This window comes from Ips typographus, linkage group LG3 (genome assembly GCF_016097725.1).
Source record: "Ips typographus isolate SLU linkage group LG3, UJ_Ityp_2.0, whole genome shotgun sequence".
NCBI lineage: Eukaryota > Metazoa > Arthropoda > Insecta > Coleoptera > Curculionidae > Ips > Ips typographus.
The window spans coordinates 2,367,491-2,393,706 of record NC_138424.1 but is presented as its reverse complement, the minus strand read 5'-3'; the positions used below and the strand labels follow the sequence as shown (position 1 = coordinate 2,393,706).

The 26,216-nt window shown below is 37.8% G+C and overlaps 1 protein-coding gene across 3 annotated transcripts; it reads left to right on the top strand.

The window, feature by feature from the left end:
• Nucleotides 1-375: 375 nt before the first annotated feature.
• On the top strand, nt 376-25,764 carry LOC145726035 (uncharacterized). 3 transcript variants are annotated; one of them, XM_081974970.1, is made up of 19 exons: nt 376-525; nt 1,979-2,140; nt 3,399-3,564; nt 3,627-3,687; nt 3,746-3,912; nt 3,971-10,422; nt 10,479-10,759; nt 13,444-14,608; nt 17,443-17,683; nt 17,750-18,029; nt 18,096-18,270; nt 18,328-18,667; nt 18,726-19,011; nt 21,591-21,891; nt 21,948-22,136; nt 23,356-23,579; nt 23,634-23,788; nt 23,840-24,079; nt 24,161-25,764. In XM_081974970.1, exons 2-19 carry the CDS (start codon nt 2,134-2,136, stop codon nt 25,392-25,394), a joined length of 11,964 nt encoding a protein of 3,987 aa, XP_081831096.1. In that variant the 5' UTR covers nt 376-525; nt 1,979-2,133; the 3' UTR covers nt 25,395-25,764. The 3 variants fall into 3 exon arrangements, with proteins under 3 accessions (XP_081831096.1, XP_081831094.1, XP_081831095.1); XM_081974968.1 differs by having other exon boundaries at nt 18,325-18,667; XM_081974969.1 differs by lacking the exon at nt 376-525 and adding an exon at nt 550-690 and having other exon boundaries at nt 18,325-18,667.
• The last annotated feature ends 452 nt before the right edge of the window (nt 25,765-26,216 follow it).

Below are 26,216 nucleotides of genomic sequence, written 5' to 3'. Positions count from 1 at the left end.
CCTGTGTCGCTTATGAGAGAGACAACACGAACGTTTAGCTCAAATGACCGGAACATAGAGCAGTCTCAAGATGGCGTCGAGTTTAAAACCCTGGCAAAGTCTATGAACTAGACATACTCGACGAAGGTCTGACTGGAACTGAAACTAACAATGGTGGAACCGTAACGGAGAAATCGCATAGCAAGTTAACAGACCGCACGTGATTTTTACCGACTTAATTTTTACGTTCGGAGTACACTGGCGGACAACTTCAAGGCTCAAAGAAAACACGTTTTGTGGCGTTTCTGCAAAGTGAGGTTGCGTTGCTCGTTGCTCGGTCGGTATCGTAGTGATTCGGCGCCAGTCGACTAGGAAAACTGCGCTTTGCGCCTGTTCCCAGTTGGCAATGGCCAAGCGAAGACCAGACTTGGAACGAAGAAGAAAACGTCCAAGAATATAATTTAAATTCTCTTTTGCAATTATCAGTTATTAATTCCCAGTGGGACTGTTTATACTTACAGACGTTTGAGATACGTTTTGGGGAAGGTAAGCAACCTACCCTGAATATCGAGGGAGGACATTTTGTGTATTATTGGCGAGTACGTGACGGCTTTGTGTCGGACGGGTACGACAGTGGCGTGCAGGACATTTGCTTTTTCGAGTGTTTGTGGTGCTTTCACGTTGGGTTATTGTTGCTCTGTTCATTCCAAGGTAGATTTTATTTTATTTTTCAAACTTCTGTACTACCTATTGCAGTCTGGTTTGACTTTGTGGTATTTAGAGAACGTTTACACACGTTTGGAATCTTTCCTTGGATCAGTCGGCCATTTTGGTTTCTCGACGTTTTTCGCTGTCCTAATGAGGCACAATTTACTTTAAATATATTTGCTTCAATTTAAAGCGCTATATTTGATTATTGTAATTTGCTTCTATCTTCTCAAACGCTGATAGTTTGATTGGTCAAAAAATAATACTGGAACAGACTCTTAGAACTGTTTGAAATTCTAGTTCTCCTATGTTGTTCTTCTAATATGATGTGCTCCATACATTCTTTTTTACAAAATGACTATTTTGTCTTAATTGTTGTCACAAATTACAATTACCTAAGGCCTATAACCGCTCAGTCAATAGTAAGGTTCTTTCATTAGTTTTATTATTCAATATACCTAATACTAGCAAAGTGCTTTACACTGAAATTGACCAGAATTGTCATTTCTGTCACTTGTCAACCAACCAACTTAAATTTAAAAATAAACTTATTTAAGATTTTACAGGCTAAACAATAGATTGCAAAACAAGACAGCTAAAATTTAAAAAAAACGCCAAAACCACGCGTGAACAAAGAGTAGGTACAAAGACATGCCTGAATGTCATCCTAAAACTGATTTAATAATCTAACCTCACTTTATCCGTTTTTATTTTAAGGTTAGCTGCGCAAAGGCATCAAATAATTGTTTATACAACATTGTTAACAATTAATCCGTTTGCCTGTATTATATGGTATACATTATACCTAATCAATATTTTACTTTACTACAGGGTCTCCATCTAATCAATACCAATGATATACATGTCATTATTTTGGCATGCAGTATACCTACATATTTGTAATTATTTTCATCTACTAAGTACGGTTGTCAACCACTTATTTTGGCTATAACTAACTGAGTCACAAATGAAAACCTACTTTCCACTCTTTCCAGTAGCATGTTAGCTGCTATTTGTTACATCTGCTTTAGTTTCAGTTTGTGATGTTAGCAAGGACCTGCTGTGATAGTTTTGGTGATAAAGTAATAACAATATTAAACAATATTTGTACATTAAGAGGGAACAATTTGGCAGACAAGAATGTAGAACTCAGAACATACATTCTGTCTTTTTCTGAAGCGAAGTTAAACTGAATATTACTGACGCCACTGCCCTTATGGTTTATGACGCTATTATCCCCTCTACCATTTCCCCTTTCTAGCCTACCTGTGTAAAAGTACCACGTTTTTAGGATTTGCCTCTCGTGGGAATTCGTGAATATGTATAGTAATGGCACCAGTGATAAGACCAAACTAACGAAGATGTAGCCATGAGGATACTGACTGGATTTTCATATTAAGTCAACGCTAGTATAAGGTTACTTTGAATCGCCAACTGTAAAGTGAAATGGCAGGTATGTAGTTTTTTAATACCTGGCTAATAGTTATGTTTGACCTCCTTGTCATTTTATGAGAAAAATGCTTTATATGCCTAGTTTAATATTTATTTACCACACAAGGTAATTGTCATTTTTATATCCTCTTAGTTCTTCTGTAATAACTAGCAGTGTTTTAAAAGTTTGACACCACTGAAGAGAAGAAATTGTCTGAAAGCAAGTATAGTCTTGCACCAGCAAAAGATGCTTGATGAAGTTAAATGTTGAAAGCAAAGAAGCTGTAATTGATTCTATTTAGAACTCTAGAAGAGGAGTCAAAGATTTAACTTTTGTATGGAGAGTACTGACCATTTACATTTACATCTTCCTTTTTTTCTATAATAAACATACCAGAAGTACACAAAAAAGCTGTACACTATTAGCCATGAAAGTTTTAGCCTTAGAGGAATTTTAAACTATTTGCACTATGAAAGTTTATCATAATAATAGTACTCACTTGTATAGTCATATGAAACGATGTGATGGTAAAAGACAACTTTGAAGAAGTAAACTTTGAAGTTGGTTGTGAAGTGCTCATTCTTGCAGCAAAGGATAGTTTGAGCGCCGACTGTACTTTTTGTATGCTATTACTTTATGTATCGCCTACATATTTTTGTATATTATTAAAATTCGCGGTCGTCAAGAATTGACAGTTAGCTGCACTATTGAAGTATACGACCGGTAACAATAAGCAGATCATTATCAAGAAGTGCAACTAACGCAACTATCTAATATTTGTGAAACAACTAGTATATTTATGGGTAATTGTTGTGACTTATTCCATCTGTGGACTAGCTCACAAGGGAGAATATTTAACGATACGAAACAGCAGTTCAGAAAATGATATAGGCAACACTACAGGTAGTACTACTATTAGTGTTGTGAAGAAGATTTAATAGAACACATTGGAGGACCGTTGTAAAAGAACAGTATACAGATTCAACCTACATATCATTGATGGCTCGACTTACGTGTATGCGCATTCAGTACACTCCTGAAAGTATACAGCTCTTTAGAGAATTTTATATAATAAAATAATTATGGACATCTTCTCCATTGTTCAGAATCCATGAGGTTTTCCATTAATGACCACCAAAAGTCGTGTTTGACCAAAAACACTAGTACCTAATAAGATTAATTAATGATTATTGAAATCAGATGAACAATAATTGTACTTCATATATTTTGACAGAATATCAGAAATACTGAGTATATTGAACAGATAACAAAATTTTAGCAACAAAAATGGATGACCAAATCTACAACAAGAAACTGGAATCGCTCCAGCGTTATGTTCCTTTCTTGGGCTCGATGATAAAGGAACTGAAAGCTAAAGGAAATCGCGAAGCCCAACTAGCCAAATTTAAGTCGTTGTACGAAATGATAACTGACACGAAAAAACGGTAAGTAACTATAAGAGTAAACGTGCGCTCAAATTGTTTTCACTTCTGATCTGATCTTACAGACTAAAAATTGAAACTTTGACTCGATGCGAGGAGGTAATAACCAGTATTTACTTAAAAGTGGTAGGTGATAATGTTTTATGTAAACTTCTTTGAGCTTAAAAATTGTATTATTTCATAGAATCCTCAGTTGAAAAGTGGTAAACTATCGTTACCTGGTTCTGAAAATTTCTCGTTATGTACCGAAAGTCCCAGATCAACACCTCAAAGCCCTAGCCCTCCTAGAGACATTTTATTGACGAAGCCTGTTACTATTCCTACGGAAAAAGTGGTTACCTCAACTATAGGGTTGGTAGTTCTAAAATGTAAACAAATGTCACTAGTAAAAAAAAAATATAATTTTTAGGGATACATCACTCAAGTCTACATCAACTTACCAAAGACCTAAAATTGAAGTATACAGCAATGTGATGCTCAAACCTGCATCATCAGCAGTGCCTAAACCGTCCTTGATTGACGCTAAATTTCCTGATATGTCAAAACCACCGATCAGTATAGACGATTTGAAAACCTTAGAAGATGAAGTCGAACAGAAAATTAATGACGCAGTCTATCAAAACAAATCAGTGGACGAGTTGCAAGAGGTTAAGAAACAATTACAGCTACAATTGAAAGTTGAAGAAATCAACTCGTATATGAGTAGCTGCGAAACTATTAACACGACAGTGAGAAACACTCCTCAGTTGTCTAAGCGACGAACTTCTATTAGTAGCGAAGAAAAGTCGAAGGATAAGAAGAACTCGAGCAGTCCTATTAAGGAAATCAAATCTCCGACATCTAAAAGCAGTAAAAATAAAGCGGAAGGAAGTAAATTGGTCAAGCAGTGTAACATGGAAACTGATTTGTTTGGAAACTTGTTGTCCAGCATTGACTCTAAAATGCTTGAGGAAAAGAAGGTTTTAAAAAAAGGTGAAAGAGATTCCGCAGAAGTTAAAAAAGAAGAAAAGAAGAGACGAAGTAGCAAAGACAAGAAGCGGGATCGCGAAGAAAAAGACAGGCACCACAAAAAGGATAAGTCACGTGATAGGAGTTCCTCAAGTAAATCTCATAAATCACACTCGTCAAGAAGTGATAAACATGACAAGCAATCTAGTAAATTGGACACCAGACCCGAAAATTCTATAACCAAGCTTTTAGAAAATGAAATGACCAAAACAAAGAAAGCTGATGAAAAAGTTGACTCTAGCCCACCACCTGTTACATATAAACGTTTAGCAGATAAGTACAACCCTAAACCGAAACCAAAACCTACAGATCCAGCCGTAGATATAACCGTAACTGAGAGTATTGAACAACAAATGAAAATTTCTCCAATTAAGACAATACCCACTACTATTCTACCACCGACAGAAAACACTACAGATGTAGCACAGAAACCTGTAGAACTTCCGGATATTTTACACAAAATTATTTCTAAACCAACTCTTACCGAAGTAATTCCCACTGTGACAAAACAAGACCCTAGAATTGAACATATGACTCCTAAAATCCCTGATATCACACCAACTCAACAGTTACACTTTGAACCTCCACGGTTCATCTCTCCCCCTAGAGTGCCTGAACCAATGGTTAGCCCAAATATTGTGCTGACGAATCAAACCAGCAATCTAATGCAATCTCAAAGAATATGCCCAGTGGTTACACCTCGAATGGATTTTGATTCTTTGCCTCATCCAGAACCTCAAATCAATATAGACCACCAGTTTAATATGAATCGACCATTTATACCGGGCGATCCACGACAAGTACAACCATCATTTGTTCATCAAACTCCTTCTGTAGGATATAGGGGACAACCTTATCATCCTCAACCGGATGTTTACAACCGTTTTGATCCTAGGTATTACAACCACCAGTTTGGAGAACCTCAAGGTTTTTACCCAGATCGAGCAATATGGAGTAGAGACTGGCGTCCTGGAGATCCTAGAAACTATCGAGAGTACAGAGAGATGAAGGAAAAAAGACAGGCGGCCCAAAATAAAGAGGTTAAAGATCCTCGTTTGGCTGCCAGAGATCCACGTTTGTCTGCTAAGGACTCTGCTGAAACTGTACAAAAAGAAGAGATCACTGCTGCTAAAATTGTGCCACCAGCCAATGACACAGAGAACTCTTCTAAAAACTCGGATAAAATAACCGACAGCAAAGAAACTCCTCGGGAGCGTGTAGCCAGTACTAAGTTCGATAAGATCTACTCGAAAACTAACAAATCCGGGACGAGTAAGCCTGGGGCTTCTGAAGAAGAAGAATCATTTATGTCCCCTCTGGATAGTTTGTATAATGCCGGAGAGAAAAGACGCACCGGTCGGGGATATGGCGTACAATCATTCAGGATTCCTAAAAAGTCTCAACGTGAAGACGAGAAAGGTAGAGATAAATCTGGTGACGGTGACAAAGTTAAAGATAAGATTGACGATGAGAAAGTTAAAGGTGAAACTGATGATGAGAAAGTTAAAGATAAAACTGGTGATGATGAGAAAATTAACGATAATACTACTAAAGGTGAGAAGAGAAAACCACCGGTTATTAGTAGTGATTCGGAAGAGAGTGATGTAGATCATACAGAAGACGATGTTCCAGTTAGTGTAGAGGATGTGGAAGAAGCTGAAGAAACTCCGGTTGTTGAAAATAAGTTTACAGAATTGGGTTTGGATATGTCAAGAATTAAAGTAATAATTGATTGTAAATGTGAATCTGACGGAGGCTGGGGTTACTCAAGCTTAAAATCTCCTACATGTGAAGATTTTGTTAGTGAATACGATAAAGAATTAATGGTCCCATTAAATACTGACGTCCAATCAAATTCTGCGGTTGTGGAAACACTGTCACTCGCCCAGAAAGTGACTCCTACAAAGACTGAAGCAGAGACAGACACTAAAACATCAGCGGAACCATCTGTTGAACAAACACAGACAAGTGAGACTGAAATCACGAAAAACGAGGAGCCTCAAGAACAAAACATTTTGGCGCACTTTTTTGAAAACTTGCTTAAAAGCAGGAATAAAAAAGACAAGAAAACCGCGTTGTTTTCTTTGATTGAGACCTTTTCGGATAGTTTCGACAATAAGGAAATTCAGAAGATTCGAAAGATTATTAAAGTTAACGAGGACGAGGAGGATGATGCCAGTGACGATGACAATAAAGACGATCGATGTGACACTCCATCAGTTACTTCACATGTCGCAAGCAAAGATGCTGCCAGCCCAGAGCAGGAAGTCCCCGTGGTCGGTTCAACTACTGGAGGTGAACAGGATATGACACCAGACTTGGATAAGCCTAAATCAATAATCGGCGACCATGAAACACAAGTGAATGAAATTTCAAAATCCGGCACTGATGAAATTAGTTTGCCTGAAGCTCAATTGGCAGATGTTGAGCAAGAAGATTTACAAACAGAAGCAGAGAAACCATTCGAGCCCGTGATGGTTTCAGTTGGTGAACGTATAAAAAGTCGTAAACGTCAAACTCCTAAACCTAAGAAAAAGTGCCGTACAGAATTGGATCATCTGCACGCTGATATAAAGGATATGTTTATACGAGATGGTGTTCTGACGGCGTCAGGAAAACGAATGTGTCGAATTCTAAAAGACGACCCTAATGCTTTAATTAAGAGTGAAGACCAACCGGCACCCCCACCACCAGCAGCAGCATCTACAGAAGTTCAGCCTAAAAAAGAGAGAAAGAAGCCCGGGCCAAAACCCAAACCTAAGCGGCCGGTACTTGATGCAAACTCCATTAAAGACATGCGAGTTGTTTTAGCGAAAATGCCTGATGACATAATGTCCAGTTCGACTAGAAATTTAAGGTCTCGGATGACTAAAACTTCTTACTCCGAGCTGGATGAAGATGAAATTACGGAGCCTGCTATAAGTAGTTCTATGATTGATGATGATAGTGAATCGGAATTGGATGAATCTTCTAGTGAAGAAAGTCAAATTGACAACAAAGAGGAAAACACTCAACTAGAAGACGAGGTCATGCATAAACGTAAGAAGCGTCGCAAGGTGGCTAGGTGGGCTGCTGGGATTTTAACCAAGGTGAAAAAGAAGAAACCCTCTAGTCGACTTTCAAACAAGTCTCCAACTCCTGAACCTTTTGAAGATCACGTCATGAGCGATTACGATGTCGATAGGCTCGTAGAACCTGATAAAGACTATTACATAGACTACACGACTAAACAAAAGTTGCATTGCAAATTATGCAAATACACTGGCATGACGATGACTAGCCACTACCTCAAAGAACATCCTCAATCAGAAGTATTAAGTTCCCGTTTTGCTCCTGCCATAGCTTCGGATGCTGTGAAAGACTTCCTGGAAAACGGTTCATACTGGGAAAACATCCCCAAAACCAAATTATCCACAAAATACCAGTACTGTTGTCGGATGTGCGGATATTCTAGCACAGTGCTGCCACTTTTATTTTACGAACACGTCACAACTCATACCGGAGAGTACCGTCATCAATGCGGTATCTGCGAATTTACGGCGGCTAATAGCAAAACGATGGCTTCACATTTTATAACTACACACCCAGACCAGGAAAGGAAAACTATCAAAAACAATTACACTTCGGCAATTATCTTTGCTTATATGTGCGGTGAGTGTAATTTTGTTCAGTTGAACAGGAAAAGTGTGGAGGATCACGCCAACATATTTCATCTCGGTGAAAAGGCGGCTATTTTCAAAGTTAACATGTCCACTATATTGGATCCTTTGCTCAAAGACGTAGCTGACAGGGAAGCAGAAAAGGAGAAAGCTCATCAAGAACAAAAGTCTACACTAGAAAAAATCGTTAAAAAAAGTATCGAAGAATTGCCTGTCATGAGGAAAAAACCCGGCCCTAAATCAAAAACAGTTACTGATAAACCGTCAGCTGAAAAGGAAGAAGTTCGTGTTCGGAAGAAGCCAGGACCAAAATCTAAAACCCAAAAAGCACCCGAAACTATAGAGGAGAGCACGCGGAGTGAAACACCTGCTACGAGAAAAAGAAAACGTAGTCTGGATAAGTTGTTTTCTGAGGATAGTGGAGATGACCTGGACTCGATTATAACTCTTTCTGTACGGAGCAGTAGAGCAGCTAAGGAGAAAGCTACTGCCAAACTAAAAAGTTTGATGGAGAATAATGAATCTGCTGCACTCAGTCCGACTAAACGAAAATTATCCGTCAGTGAAGTGGAAGAGCAAGACACAGAGAAGGAAAAAACTCAAAAGTCTGTTGCTGAAGCTCAGAAAGATACCGACCCAGTACAACAATCGAAGCCACAACGTCAAAGACCAAACAATGTAGAAGAGTTAATCCCTCCAATGGTGCGAAATAAAGACGCACAATCGAATCGAGAAGATGAGAATATATTTACTTGTGAGAATGACATAATGCAAGAGGAAACAAAGAAAATTGAAGAAGAACGTTTGCAAAAAATGGACGAGTTGAACAAGTCAATCGGTTCCAGAACATCCAATTTGGACTTTATCAATAAACTTTCCAGCAGATTAACACAAGAAAAGACAGAAGTTGTCAGTGAAGAAGCTCCGATTATTAAGAGCGAACCGGTAGATAACGAGGAGTCGGCGCCAGTTTTAGAAAGTCAAGTACCAGTTGCGCCAACTGTCCGAAAACCTGTCTTTGAAGAGGAGATGGTTCCGGCACAAGCAAATATCACATTCCGCCAAGACAAACCGAACTCATTGTTTTCGAATATGATAGAAAAACTACAGGGAAAAGTTAACGAAGCTGCGACCAGGCAAGAAGAAGATGACCCCTTAGATAGCCCCACATCCTCTTTGGTGTTTTCTTTAGGGGAACTTATTCAAGTAACAAAATGTAATGATGAAATTACATTTTCCTGTCATGTGCCGGATTGTCATGTCAAAACTAAAGATAAGACAGTGTTTATGTTGCACTGCAAATTTGGTCACAAAGCTATGACACAAACGTCTTGCTTATGCGACAAATGCGGCGTGGTCGTCGACGTCACGCCAGACACAACTCTAATGGAAAATCTGTATGATCACTTACTGTTTGCTCACTCGGACTTACTGTCTGAACCGCTTGGGTTGAAGATGAGACGGTTGAGTGGGGATAGGCTTTCTATTAAGAAAGAAGAAAATATTGATGAACAAATGCCGGAGGAGAAGGAGTCGGAGGAGATTGTTAACGAAGCCCCGTTACAAATAGCAGAAGACAATCCATTTTCTTTTAAAATCGCCAACGTTATGTCTTTAGCAGATACTGAAAAGAATATTGAAAAGCCGTTAGCGGTTACAAATGTTCCACCTCTGATGTTGATCGAACCCACTGAAAAGCAAAAAATGCCAATGGTAGTGAAAGAAGCGAAGCAATCCAGCGTGGAGCAAGTCCGGCCGAAAAAAGCTGCAAGAGCCATGCAAAAGTTTATAGAAACCCCCGGTGATTTATACAAATGTCCTCACTTTTATTGTATATTTTCCACCAACGTGCGCACTTTACTAGCTGCCCACTTGAAAGCCCATAAAGGTAACACAACAGAGATGGTACGATGCGTCTACTGTGATATGAAGACACCATGGGAACACGTTCCTATGCACATCGATATCAGACACGCAAACTGCAAGTTCGCTTGCAGTTACTGTCTATACCGTGCCATTTCGACGGAGTATGTTTGCATGCACATGGAATTGAATCATTTCGATAAGGAGTACACCGTGATTGCCTTGCTAAACCATAAGAGTTCCAAGAAGTTTGCTGTAACGGAACAAACCGACTATAAGAGTTTATGTCCACCTTACCAGTGTTCTTGTATAAACAGTATAAGTCCAAACGGTAAGTGGTTTTAGTTGAGAAACTTTACAAAAAATTGACAATAATTTTTGTTTTAGGTCACGTTGAGGTAAATCAATTCCTGTTCATGACAGAATACGTTCAGCACTTGATTAAGGCGCACAAAAACGCCTTGACCGTTTGCGGACATGACGGGTGTTGCTCTTTTGTCACTTCCCTTAATGCGGCCAACCATTGGGAACAGAAACACCAGATCTCCGTGTTCCAGTGCGCCTATTGTAAATATGGCAGCAATGATATTACCAATTTGTATCCACATTTCGCTCTGAACCATGCCAATTTGAGTTTGGACGTTTTGGTGCGCAAAAATGATTTCTCGGTAAGTGTCGTTTTTTTATTAAAGTTTAGCTAAGTAAGGTTTGTTCAAAGGTTCGACAAGAACAAACTGGATATAAGTTTTATCTTTGTATTCTAGTTATTGTTAGTATTTGAAGAGTATATGGGAAAATAGATCAGTCACAAAGAAAATTTTTGTAGGAAAAACAAAGTTTAAGACTATTTTGAGCTATGACCTTATAACTATTTTGTTATTTGTCATTTAGTTTCTTCATACCATAGTAAATTATGGACAGGAAAATATATTTTTCCACTCATGCTTATCATTACAAAAACGATCAGAGTCGAGGACTCTGAAGTTTTTAATTTTCTATAAAGGTACTGCAAATGCAAAAAATAACTACTACCACAAATACACTACTCTTTTTTATTCAAAAAACAAACAACAAAAACATTTTTTTATGCTTTGCCTTACAGAAAATTTCAGTTCTGGTCAAAATAAAAAAATATGGTGACAAAACAAATTCTGTTTTATCTAAACAAATAAAACCGAGTCGTTTGTGAATAACAAACCAGAATAGCAGTTTGCTATTAAAAGTCGTCGTTCCTTATTTTCTTAGTCAAAATATCACTCGGACTCTGATTTTTGTCTGTTGCATAGTTTTGAAAATGTCATCTTACAAAGCTCAAAAATGCGCAAATTTGCCCTAATTTAACCGACTGTATACAGGTGTGGTAAATCGAAAACCGACCATAGGAAAACCGCGTAACGGACAGAGAAACGTACATTATTGCATGCGCGGGACTAAGACAGAAAACGAAAAAAATATCAAGTAGGCCATATTTTCAGCGCGCTGTTGCCAAACGCCAAGTATCACTCAAATACCGTCGACAAAATAGCTTGGCGTTTGGCAACAGCGCGCTGAAAATATGGCCTACTTGATATTTTTTTCGTTTTCTGTCTTAGTCCCGCGCATGCAATAATGTACGTTTCTCTGTCCGTTACGCGGTTTTCCTATGGTCGGTTTTCGATTTACCACATCTGTATGTCTTCAAATAACCGAACTCGTAAAACGGACACCCTGTATAATATGTTGACATTTAGTTTTAGCAGTTTTTGAATTATTGATATTTAACAATTTTGCTTTTATTTAATTTTTTATTATCTCAGCTGCCATGAACAACGCTATTATCATTTATTGGCGTCACGATGACGTAGTTGGACAGTTGCTTTTGTCAAACTACGTCATCGTGACGTCAAAGGGAAATAACGTTGTTCATGACAACTGTGATTTTAATCAAAAGAAATGTTTACGCGCATGTATTATCCTTGTTTCTTTCTGCTTCACCTTTCTTGCGGAATTATCCAATAAACACTTTCCTGTTAAAATTACAATTTTTAAACGCCAATAAATAATGGGTATTAGTGGCTGAGTCTGACAATGGGTACTGAAAATAAAGCGCATCCATTAGACCAGAAAAAACAGTGGTTCGACGTTGTCAAATTTATTTAAATTAAAAAATATCTTTTTAGTAGAATATACAGGGGGTAAATAATTTAATGGCGTACTTATTGGGTCAAAATAATCCGATTTACCACAACTTACCTCAGACGAAAAGTAATTTACCATTACTTATGGGACACCCTGTAGATATAGGAGAATATGAATAACTGTTAAATGACGTCACGTCCGTTAAACTAAAAAAATTAACACAACGTTTAACTCCATCTTTGTCTAAAGTATTGATTTGCAATAGTTTTGTCTTCTTACCATGGGATTCTTATGTATAATTTTGAAATTTCCATATCTGTAACGACAGTACAGTGGCTAGTTTGTGATTAGTCGAAAAAGCTTTAAGCTTTCTTGACCAATCATAAACTAGGAACATATGTGGTCTTTAGGGTTGTAGGGTATCTCTTATGCCTGTTTTCACAAGTTGTTTGTCCTGGGTCATATAAATGTTAGATGATAGAATTCTCCGAGCTGCATTTTTAGCTTTATTTTTGCAAAAGACGTGTTTTATGAATTTTCAACACTCTGTAGTGCAGAAACAAGCCATATTGCTTACAAATGTGTATAGGCCAAAAAAAATATTTATATGACATCTTGTATACTTATTTTAATTTATATTCCGACATTAACTATACTATTTTGTTAATTTTGTGGCCACCGTGTATTTAGAAAAATTAATAGTAAAACGTCATGTGTTCATCATTGTTGATTTTGAAATTTAGATTATCCTGCATAGCCTTTTTCCGATTTTGTTTTACATAAGGGTCTTTTAACCCTTTTGCCTAGTTCGACCCTGTATATATTTAAAGATATGGGGCGAACGATCACGTGAACGCGGACATCTGTTCGCTCAATAGTCGGTAGTCACGTAGGCCTTTCCTCTGTGTTTTAACGCGTTCGCCGGCCGGGCTCAGCTAAAAGGAAAAGACCACATTTCTGTTCGGTTTGCGATCAATTTCAATATGTTAGGCTGCATTGTCGACAGGTTAGTTGCACCTGATATTTTTTCTAATTTATTAAGCAACCGTAGTTTTTACAAGTTTGCGTCAGAATTAGAATTGTTAGTTAATAGGAATTATCACTGGTAATTTTTAGATAAGATTACTCATGCAGGCGGGTCTAATACCTTTTACGTGTCGCGGGTCACGTAGGTCCTTGTTTATAGTTTAGGTTAGATAAAATTAAGTCACTAAAGTGGGGTGGTAAATTGCAGGTTGAAGAGTTCGGGTACACTGATAAAGCATTCGAGCATTTGCAACACAAAAAGAATCTTCCTCCCAATCTGCTGTTGACCATCGGAAAAAGAGGCCAGCGCTCAATTAGGTTAATCCAGTTAAGTTCTAACGCCGCCCCAGAATTTTTGGTTTCATCGGACGCCCGTAATTCACTATTGAAAGTTTCAAACCCCCCGAAAACAGTCGTGTCCACCAGTGCTGCGACTGTTTCGTCTTCAGCAGGAATTCAACCTAATCAACTTATATTGTCCAGTCCAGCGGTATTGAACAAACTTTTTGTAACTACTTCCACTTCCGGGCTTTTGTTATTGTCTGCCCCCTTGATTAAGTCCGGGCAGCAGACTGTGCAACCGATTACTTCTACCGCCCCCATAAATAAAGTAACCGTTCAGACTTCAACTGCTTCAGCTACTCAGATCCAGAGCAAGGAACCTGTTCGTTTGGGAGGTATTACTTTATATCCAGGTCCTGACCCATCGGCGATTGTTCTTAGTACGCCTACGTCAACAATGATCTCGCAACCAGTGACGCTTCCTAACACGCCATTGTTTAGCACTACCCCGATTACGAGCATACAATCGTCCCAAACACCCAACCAAGGCGCTACAATTCTTGAAGAGGATACAACCTCACAAAATACAGCCAGCAGCGAAGAAGACATACTGCAATCGGCGATTCGTAGCATCCTTGAAGAAGACGGTTCCCTTTTTAGTCGACCTCAATCCCCTGCTCCTGCAGAACAAAGTACACCTTTAACGGTATTAAATGACCAAACAATACCAGCAGAGAAGAACATTTCAACACCGGTAGAACATGTGGACATGGACAATGTTCGCCTAGAATTGGATGCGAACGAGACGCTGTCGAATTTTTCTGACGACGCTTTTATCAGTAGCAGTTCGCTCGATCCTTTTGTGGAAGATCCGTTAAGCATCACGCCAACGCTGAATGTGAGCTTGCCTCCGGTCGAAACTCAAGAAGTTCAGGACCCGCTGGACGTGTCTGCTAGCGATAAAGAAGCTACGATTCAGGACCAGAATCCGATTTTAATTACGGACATGCGTAGGTCGGTGTCCAATATATCCGTATCGGACGAAGAATCTGACGGCAGCTTTACGGAGAAGAAAAAAAGGGGCCTGATGGGTAAGTTAAGTTGTTTTGGTTTTTTTATAATAATCCTTGATAGGAGGTTTGATTTACCTTCAAAATAAGTATCCCTATCTAAACCCTCAAAAACTACATTTTAATATTTTGATTTCTTAAATCTCTTACTTTACCCTAAAAGTTATTTTAAAAGTGAGTAAAAAGTACAGACTGTGCTGCTGTCTGATGTGTATGTACATAATCATGTACTGGGTGGACAACTAAGAATGATCGAGTGAAGTCACGTTACTGTAAATAACTGTTTTATTGTTTTTTTTTAGAAAACACTTTTAATAATTAGAATAAAAATTTGAAGCAAAGAGTGCCAAAATGGTAAAAAAAGTAAAAGTTTAAAAAACAAGTCACGTGACTGAGAACTACAAAACCAACTAAATGGTCAAGTAACTGTAGTAACTCTCTTTTAGTTAGTTATAGTAGAAGGCAATATATTGGCCGATGCACGTCATTGACGTTTAACGCGCCTCGTTGCCAGATGTTTAGCTTTTCCATTAAAACACGAACTTTACATAAATTTTGTTTTTATTTACTTCTTATATAGAAGTGACGCAGTTAAACGCGCCTCGTTGCCAGATGTTTAGCTTTTCCATTAAAACACGAACTTTACATAAATTTTGTTTTTATTTACTTCTTATATAGAAGTGACGCAGTTTTTTAACAGAGAATTTTGAATAACAATATTAGTTAATAATTATTATTTTTTATTATTTTTATTTTTTTTTTTTTTTTTTTTTATTAATTTTTTTAATATTAATTTATTGCCCTTTTTATTCTAACTCATAGAGTTGAGTACAGATGTCACCAGATGTTGCACACAACTAATATTAGTTAATATTGAGTTTTTTTTTGTCTCTCTCTGTAAGCAGTTTTTAGTCAAGTCATCAACGACAAAAACAAAAACAGGAAACGGTCAATTAGCAATCTGGCAACAACGCACACAACTCGTTAAACGTCGAGATCGAAAAGGTCACGTTTGTGTCAGAATTGCGTTCAGTTAATAAGCGCGTGTTAGAAAGAGAGCGCTACAGGTCGCAACTAATCGCTAAGCAATACGAATGCATTTTCAAAACGTCAAACTCACTGATAACGTGCATCGCTCCCATTAGTGCCCTGGACTATAGTTAGTTTAGTGTCACATAAAATGGAAATTTTTAATAGGAAAATGTCAAGCTAAAGGTGTCAAAATAACACCGACACATCTAAGGGCACCCTAGATAAGGTTTTAATTTGACTATGACATTTTGCACATGATCTGTCGCAGTCAAATCACAACTTAGTCTAGGTGAAGCTTAGGGTGCCCTTAATTACGTCGATGCAATCCGCAATTAATACATAGTTCATGACTTAAAAAAAACACGTGACTGTAAAAATTTTATTTTCAAATTTGACTTACAATTTTAATATTTAGAAGATTAACTTTAATCAAGTAGTCATCAAATGACAACTGAAAATTAAAAAAAGTCACGTGGCAAAGAACTGCAAATCCAACAAAGTAGGCAGACCAGCCCTCCAATTTTTACTTTAACTTTTAGTTTTTTAGATACCAAATACAGGTGTGGTAAATCCAAAACCGACCATAGGAAAACCGTGTAACTGACAGAAAAACGTAGATAATTGCATGCGCGGGACAAAGACAAAAAAAGGAAAAAAATATCAAGTAGACCATATTTTCAGCGCGCTGTTGCCAAAATCCAGCACCGTTTTAAAATTTTTTGTCGACGGTGCTGGATTTTGGCAACAGCGCGCTGAAAATATGGCCTACATTGATATTTTTTTCGTTTTCTGTCTTTCTCCCGCGCATGCAATTATCTACGTTTCTCTGTCAGTTACACGGTTTTCCTATGGTCGGTTTTGAATTTACCATACCTGTATGCTGAAACTGGCAAAATGTCAAATGGAAAAACCGTCATGTATTAAGCCAAAAGTAACCACTCAAAATTGGAAAAACGATCATATGACCAACAGATTAACAAATTGTATTGTCTCATGACCATAAAGTTTTATTTTAATATTTTTGGGCTTGTCTAAATAAAAAATGTTTTAACTGTCACGTGATTGTAAACTGTTAAATCAATGAAATAGTGAGATGACTATTCAATAATGAAATAGGTATTTGAAATGGTGTCAAAATGTAACTGAAAATTCTTGAAACGCTTAGTGTGACCGTATGCTGCTAAACCGAGTAAATAATCACGTGACTATAATAATTGTACTAAAAATACATGATTGCGACAATTTTTGTTCTAAAAAGTTTCTAAATTTTGACGTTTTTGAGATATCTACCGAAATATTGAAATTTTCAATATTTGGAAGGCTGTAAGAGGCAAACGGTTGAAAGGACAAGACGGTTTGCATATTTCTGTCTTACTTGTCTGAAATCTATCTCTGATATATAGTCTGAAAAAATTAAAAAAATTCTAAAATGTTGTATTTTTTGAAAATTTTGAGAATGCGGTCCTAATATAGATCTCAGAAAAGTAAGATAGTTTATAGTAAGACCGTTTTGCCTTAACAGCAACCGTTTGCCTTCCTATTATTGAAAATTTCAATGTTTAATGGTAAATATCTCGAAAACAACAAAATTTAGAGAGAAACTATTCAGAACAAAAATTACCGAGACCAAGCAGAAAAATGGTATCAGTTGTGAGGGTTGCTGAAGTGTCTTAAGTTGGATAGTTCCCTAAATCCAGTACCTCGCATTCTTATTTGGCCACCCGGTACGTTATACTTTTCTGGTGTACACACTGAATACTCAATACTACAATTTAAGTCAATTTGTAATCTGTATTAATTAACTTTTCAAATTCCTGTTTTAGGTTATCAACTTTTTCGATGTTTCGGCTGCAGTATATCGTTTTCTAACGTAAAATCCCTAAAATCGCACTTAAAAACTAGCACGGCTTGTAAAAAACCGGGACCGAACTCCTATCAATGTGTGCACTGCGACAGATGGTTAAAAACCATACAAAGATTTTGCGACCACTTAATGACGCATGGAGTTCAGCGATTTTCTTGCTCGCTGTGCGAGGAAAAGTTTACAATTGCCCACCACGCCAAGTAAGCAAAAAATGTTGTTTACAAAAAAAAAAATAATAAAATTAAATTATTTGTTCTGTTATAAAGGCTTCACATGAAAAGTCGTCACGGTATTAGCGCTCATTTGACCAGTTTGGTGCCGTTGAAAACGGACCAAATAGACTTGGATTTGCACGAGTTTATATTAAAGCCAGCTCAAACGTCGCCGTTCTTCAAAGTCGTCAAACCTAACGGCAACCTGGCAGAAACCAACTTGCAAGGGGATTATTGCACCTACACTCCAGATCAAATCAATTCCATTCCTATAAGGCAAATATTCAGTTCGAACGTTAAGTGTGGATTGTGCAACTATCAAACCAAAGTTAGGGTAAGATTATAACTGGACTTGCAAATCAATTTGTATTAGTGATTAACTTATCGTGTTTCTTTACAGGTGAATATCATTAGACATTTGCAAATGCATTTGGACGAAAAAGCCGTCCCTGACACGGCTCCAGTAAACCCGGTGCCCTGTTTAGAGAAAAACGAAAAAATGTTTGATAAAATGATCAACTTGGCTGCCAGTTCCTTTACTACTTCTAGCCGCATGGGGGGACCTGCAGTCAAAGGTTTGTGGACCGTAAGTTTTAGTACCGTATAGCATTAAAACACAGTTAATTTAGCAGACAATGAAAGGGAAGAAGAGAGGTATCCAGAGTTTGTACCGTCTCATCGAAGATATGTGTGCTGCGCTCCAGGCTGCTCCTATTTGTGTCCTGAGGAAGGTAACCTAAAGCATCACGTAATGGCGTTGCATAGTGACGAGTCTGTGTTCACTTGCGCTCACTGTCAAGTAAAAATCGAAACGTCCGAATTCGATACTGTCATCAAACACTTTAAGCTGCACGGCCTTACTTTGTACAAGTGTCACAGTTGCAGTTTTATACACAACTTGAAGCATAAAGTTGAACGTCACATGGCAGATTCACACTTGGAGGTCGCATCGACTAAAGTGGTCACAATCAGGTAAATTCTCAGTATCACCTTAGACCTGAAAGAATTGATTAAAACGTGTAAAATTCAGAGCGATGGATTCTGAACCTGTGGAGGAAGAATCTGGCTCGTTGTCGTCCCCGTCGGTAATCGAGCCGTCAACTTCAAAGTTCAAACCTTGGAGCTGTTGCATGTGCAAAGTAAAGTATCATACGCAACAGGAAATTCAGTCGCACGTGTCTAAGAAACACAATATCGACGCTCAATACAAATGTACCTTGTGTTCGTTCAAAAACGATGATGAAGATAGTTGTAGAGAGCATTTTAAGGACAACCATCCAACTCAGGAATTTGATATGGTTCTAGTATATCAAAAGGTGAGTTTTGCAGTTGATTCCGTTTATCTCAGTGCATATTGTACCTCGTGGTTAAGGTTGTGTCATGATTATTATCATCCTGAAGATGAGATTTACTCAAATCTCTCTCACCTCCTAGTTGCATGATAATATCATCATAACTGGCATCAGATTCATCCTGACCATTCATTCTAATAATCTAGTAAATAAAGAAAATTTAAATAAATAAGCTTGAATAAAAATTCTATAATAGGGATGCCAAGTTATTTTTAAGGTAAATAACTAAACCTATCTAACTTACTTTCTACCTAAAAATCTTGCTTCTAAATATATCATTGAAACTACAAATGTCTTTAATACAAAAAATTACAAACTACTTACAACTAATACTCTTCGTCAAAGAGTCCAAATCGTCCAAAATAAACCGTCAGTTGACCAATCTTCTTCTTTACCGTTGAGGTGGATTTTTAACTGCAAAGGCTGTACCTCGGTAACAGCCGGGAGGCCTCCTCGGTTATCGATTTTACCACTTCTGGAATAGGCCCGACCGTAGGGAGGGCTACAATTCGCTAAGGGATTAAAAGACACTTTAGTCACGAGGTTTATATACTATTTTATGCACTTTAGAATGCGAGAAACTAAAAATAAAAAAAATTACAAAACCAACAGTGGTTACAACGGTATTCTCGTATTACTGATAGTTGTTATTGATTGTTGTTGGCATGGTGGATTCACTTAAAATTTATTGGGCCCTGGAAGTGTTGCTATGGCACAAAACAAATGTCAATCAGTTGTTATCAAACGGTGAGTCCAGAAAAATCGTATTTTTTGAAAATTAACATTGAAGAGGCCGCCCAAGAGGCCATCGCTAGCCTTCTTCCAGAAAAATCTCGCGAGGCTTACAAAAAACAGTTTCTTGTTTACCAAAAATGGTGCGTTGAACCACAGGAACAGAATGCAGAGAACTTTACGGATGAAAAGGTGCTCCTGGCTTACTTCCTGCAGAAGTCTAAGAAGCTCAAGACATCTTCTCTATGGAGCCAATATTCCATGATCAAAGCCACGATAATATCTGAAGCAAACGTCGCCATCAGCAAATACAGTAAACTCCAGGCATTTCTAAAGAGACAGAATGACCATTATAAGCCGAAAAAGTCCAAGACATTGGATTTTGACCATATAAGAGATGCGGGATTAAAAGTGTCTCTTTTATCCCTCAAATGAGGGATTAAGAGTGCACTTTTAATCCCTAAAGTGCATAAAAACTTTTGTCCACGACCAACCAATAATGTACTAATATTCAGCGTGTTGACAGAAGTTAAATGAAGGTCATATAGCGTCAGAGTGATTAATGAAGAGGAATAATGATCATTATTCCCTCTCGACCTAAAGGTGGTTGCACACCAAGCATAAAACATGGATATGCGGTATTTCTTGCATGTAGACATCCACTTATGTCTTTGCAATTACTGCTAATTCAGAATACCATTTTCTTAACAAGTACACCGCAATAACACAGTACAGGAGTTTGCCAAATCATTAGGTAAATTCCATAATTTATATTTGAAATATTTTTGGTGTATGACCGTCCTTAGTTCTGTGGTTTTTTAAGTTGACATTGACAACGTCAGTGCCCTTGTGGTCGTAGGCGGCCAAGGACGGTAAACAGTACAGGATTGCTCGATCGGCCGATTTTGTTTCCCGGCGGCGAATGAATTCTGACGTCACAGTGGGCCTTCGGGCGCACAATACGCTAAATATTCGCCCGAGACGCTATGTACGAGATTGTCAAGGGTGCCTGTGATTTCGGTTTACTCCGACCCCATGGTGACGTAAAAATCGTCACCGGCCCGAGCCGATACCGGCAAGATTGCGCTTATGGGATTAAGCACTCCTGTACTGTTTACAATCCTTGGTAGGCGGCAACGCTGGGGGTGCGTTCAGAAATAGGGCTGGTGTGCGCACCGTGGCGTTTGTCACATGCCACCATATAGTTATGTAAATAAATTGTTCACGTGATCCATTTTTTCCCAAATTCTGTCACGACTTGTACACCGACGGCCATTCTAAACGCGATCCTAATCATATCGAGTTTGACATTTCAGTTGTTATGGCGGATTTGAGAGATTACCTATATTATTTATTATCTACATAAAAGAGTATCAACTTCTAATTTGCCTGCACTTGGCATTAGTGGTAATGGACAGTGGTCGTGGACAAAGTATAGTATTATCCTCGTTTTTTATGGCCATTAATCCCACGGGAGATTTGCGTCCCTCGCCTGCGGCTCGTGACGTAAACATCCCCCTTAGGGATTAATGGCTATCATAAAAAGCTCGTTGAATAATATACTATTTTTCCCACCTTCTACCTCTACGTACCACCTTTTTCACCTCCTTTGAAGTTCATGAAGTAATACTGTTAATTTTCTTAATAACTACATACAATCCTACTAAAACTAACTATAATGGTAAACACTTGACATCCCTACAAAAATGTACCTTTTCTATAAATTAAATAAATAAATTTTCTTTATTTTCTTGAAAAAAAATCCTTATTTTCAAGACAGTTGTTTACTAGAAAGCTTTGTTAAATTTCAGTTGGAGGAGGAAGTAATAAAAGACGATATTGTCGTATTTGACACCACACCGCTGTGGCAGCGTGACAAACCTCGAGTGCGTCACATACGTGGAATTCTTTTCGAAGATGTCGAACCGCTCCCGCTTTCGGTCAAATCTCCTAAGAAAAAAGTGAACCCATTATCTCATACCAAACCATCTTCTGCTGGCGCTTCACCGGCTAAAACCCAGTCGAGTACGGTTGCTAAGACCACATCAGTGACATCCACTTTGGAGTCCTGCTCTAAGAATTTATTCGATTGTATTGACGCAGTCGCTAGAGGTGTGTGTTTTTTTCATTGAGGTATAAAATGTGTTTTGAAAATGGTTGTATTCCAGGAACGGTAGATGCTTCGATCAGTGAACCGGGCCCAAGTGGCTTATTGTCGAAGAAAGTGCCTACACCAATGGGATCGCCTAGAGACGAAGAAAGTAATATAAGTAAATCTTCGTTTGCAGCGCCGCTGGATGCGCAACCTCCTGATGATGATGATGTTATTTTGCTGCCAACACTTCCCAATGTTATAGGTAATTAAAGCTGGGTTTATACAGCGCACAATGCATAACATTGCACAAGAAATCACAAGTGTTTCTTTTTGGTGTTTATACAGTCGCACAACATATAATTTTTAACCAATGAAAAGAGTTTATGACAACACGTGATAAATGTCATTGCAATGTGAAATGTTATTTTTCTGTCACTTGCCATTTGTCAATCATGTCAAGCACAGATAAGGAGGATAAGGCAAAAAAGGTGTGCTTGCTGTTGTAAAGTTGGAAAAGGGGAAAAAAAAAAACATTTTTAATAACAACAATATATTAGAATTATCCATATTTAGAAAGCCAACACAAACCGACCATGGTTGGAACCATCCCTGATGACCACTTGCAACACAAGATGGCAGCGTTCAGGTGTTATTATTCCATGCTATTTCCTGCATAGAACAACCTTCTGATAAATAACTGAAAAACAGAACTGGCAATACTACACATTTTTATTTGGAATTGAGAATATACTTACTGCAGAGTGGGGGCAAGACGTTGTTTTGGGCTAATTGGATTTTTTGTCTTGTCTTTCTGCAGGAATGGCCCCACAAGAGCTAATAATTTATGGAACAGTTCTGGAGTCATACGCGTATATTTGAAAAACTGCTCTGTATCATGTTTTTCTGCAAACTGAACTATTTTTTCAAAAACACTATGTTCATTGCGTTTTCTATTCATAGGTCGCGTTTTAAACCTCCGTATTCTCCTTTTCTTGGCATCTAAGCTTAATGCTGTAGCTGCAGCACCCATCAAAAGTAGAAGCCCCAATTGTTGCCAAGGTTCCATCTGCAATTGTTTAATAAATTCTTGATGTAAAGAGAAACTAGTTAGCTTTAGATAATTTTTACCACTAAACTCTGATTTTTCCGTAGACACTTCAACTGTTTTTATTGCACTAAATGACCAAAAAATCACAAATACAAAATCAACAACAAATCACAATTCTTGAACAATTCATAAGCAAAACAATAACACAATACAATGACGGACGGCGGATGTCAAAATATGACATTACAAAATTTTGCGCACGCGTACAGCTGTTTTCGCATAAGAATTGCATAGAAAGTTAAAAATTATGAATTTTCTATGCGGTCTTGTGCAAGTGTTGTGCGCTGTATAAACGACAGTAGGCATTACTGTAAAGCCAACTTAAGCTGTGTTTTAACATGCATAAATATCGCATATTTTATTTTTCAAACAGTGATAGATTCTGACGACAGCGACGGTGAGACAAATTCCTTTGACAAATTGACAGGAGTAAACAAGATCGAAAAAGAGGACGACATTCCAAAGACCAAAGATAAGGACAGCAAAACGAAACCTGTGGCCAAGAATAGAACGGCAGTTAAACGGCCAGGCGAAGACCTATTCAGCGATGGTGTTAAATTAACAAAAATCGACAAAACAACGGATGATCAGTCAATTGTAAGTCCAGTGTTTAAATTTCCATATTTCGCCTAATGTTGGTAAATGTTGCAGGCCAAGGCGTGCAATAGAGATAATCTAATAAAATTGTTTGGATCTTTGGGTGTTCCCTTTAACAAACAGTGGAAATGTCCGAAATGCAACCACTTTAAGTCGAAAATGATTGGGGACTTTGTGTTTCACCTGTATAAAGAGTTGAATTGTTACAGGTTGGTGGTGAAATTTACGTAATATTCTATAAATGACTGGAAAACGTTTAGGTATTTCTGTCAATTATGCCAGGACAAAAGCATCACTTACAAATATATGCTCGATCATTTAAAATTGCATCCGAATTACGGAGAGGAAATAGTTGAAGCGTTTCCGGTGGATCCGCAATTGGACGCATGGATCCACATGGTAATTCGCGAGCAGAGCCTTCAAATTTTGGAAAAGACGCCATTATTTAGAAAGCTCTCTTGTGATACAAATACTATCGCTTGTTACTTCTGTCCAAACAAGTAAGGAGAATTGATTTTCATTGATTAATTTACTATTTTTTCTTCTCTTCAAATAAAAGACTAACGCTTTTTCTGTTAAAGATTTGAATCGACGACCGATTGTTGTGAGCATATGCTCTATCACTGGGTAATGATGCCTTACCAATGCCAGCATTGCAGAAACGAGTTCTACACGGTATACGATTTGAGGCATCACCATAAAGTTGAGCATCCAGACGCCAAGTTTTACCCGATTCCAAAAGGTCCTACCATAACAAAAGCCTTGCAGTGCATTGAAAATTTTAATAAAGGTCACCCTAAAAAGCCTTCTAAAACTTCAATTGAAGGACAAGCAGCTAAAAAACCTCGATTAGAGGGAGAAGAGCAGAATAAAAGCGTTATTGTTGTGGATGACCCCGAAGAAGCGACGTCAATCAGTCCGCAAGCGGAAACTGCTACGGTAAATCCGGATGAAGTGTTTGCTTGCAAAGTGTGCGTGTTTGTGGCGGACACTCAAGAACAGGTTCAAAAGCATCTTTTGGAAAGTCATCGCGTAAAAAAAAATCGTTTATTTCACGTGTTAAGTAAAGGAAAAGCAGACCGTGAGACCGTTCATAAATACGCGTGTAATATGTGCAGCGAAGTTGCCACCGAGCTGAATCTGCGAATGCATTTTATGAAGAGCCATCCTGGTTTCGAGTCTGATTTTGCCCCTTACAGATATCAATGTTCTTTGTGCGACGGGAAATTTATGACACTTTCAAAAATTAGATATCATTTTAGCAAGAATCATCCTGGAGAGGTTTTTAACTACAAAACTGTCGTGTCGCTTCATGACAGTAGTGACGTTAAACAAGTAAAATACAGTTGTCCTTACTGCTCTTACGTTTCGTACGCTGCATCGAAATCGATCAATCTCCAGTTGGCAATTAAATCTCATTTAAAAAGGCACTTGTCAACGATTGAATGCGATTTGTGCCGTACTCGATTCAGGTATGTTAGAGAAGTTGCTAAGCACTTTAATACAGTACACTCCGGTGAACCTGTCAAAACTACACTTTTGGCAGATGTGGTGGAAGAGTATAATAAGGTTGTTAAACAAGTAACTGAGTCTGCGATCGTGCAAGAAGAAACTGTAAAAGTGAACAAAGTTGCCAGAAAGTCCACGTCTGCCAAGTGTCCTAAGACCACGCCTGAACTGGACATGACAAAAATAATGACTACGTTCGAGATGGAGAATTTAGAATACACGACTACGGCTGAACAATTTATGAAAATGATCAATATGAACACTTATGTAGATCTGAGTGGCTGTTGGGTTGATGTTGTTAAGTAAAAGACTGACAGTGTTTTATGTCCGCAAAGTCTCGTACAGTTTTATACAGTGTTGTAAAATCAATCAATATTTTACGATCCAGTTTTAAGACTTTTTTTGTAAAAGCAAAACTCTAAAACTTTTTTATTACCTTATGCCCTAAATGGTTTAGGGCATCGATAATGAACGTTTGGATAAACCGAAAGCTGTGATGTTATTTTCGAGCGTAAGTTCGTACTGTTGCATAGTTGTAAATAGTTAAGTTAAGCCAAGTGAAAGTTTTCTAAGTTGTAAAAAGCAAACAAGACTTATTAGATTTAAGGCTTTTATGTTCCTTTTTGTATGAGTTTGGTTATACGTTGAATATAAATTGTTTCTCTGTAGTTTTTTAGTTTTGTGTTTTATTTACTACCATTCAAACGCCTCTAGAGAGAGTGATTTTTGTCATATACACAAAAGGTAAATAGTGTTGGGGATGGCCTAATCTTAATCATCATCGAAGAATACACTATTCTTGTAGTGCGTAATATATGCATGTAATTTATTCTAAAACTGTAATACACCAATAAAATAGATTTATACGAACTGTCGAAATAAAATCTAACTGAAAAACTACACCCTACTCAAATATTTACAATTTTCCTAAAAGATTAACACAGATCGCTCATTTTTTATGTTGTGAAGAAAATAACTCTATGTAGACCACCCTGTTTTTTTTTAGGCGCCAGACTATTTTTGCAGAAGCTCGGCGATATGGTTAAGGAACTTCAAAACAATAGCAGGTAGGTATACCTTCCTAAACTACCTTTGTAACAATAGTCTCTTTGTTCACTGAGCTTCGTG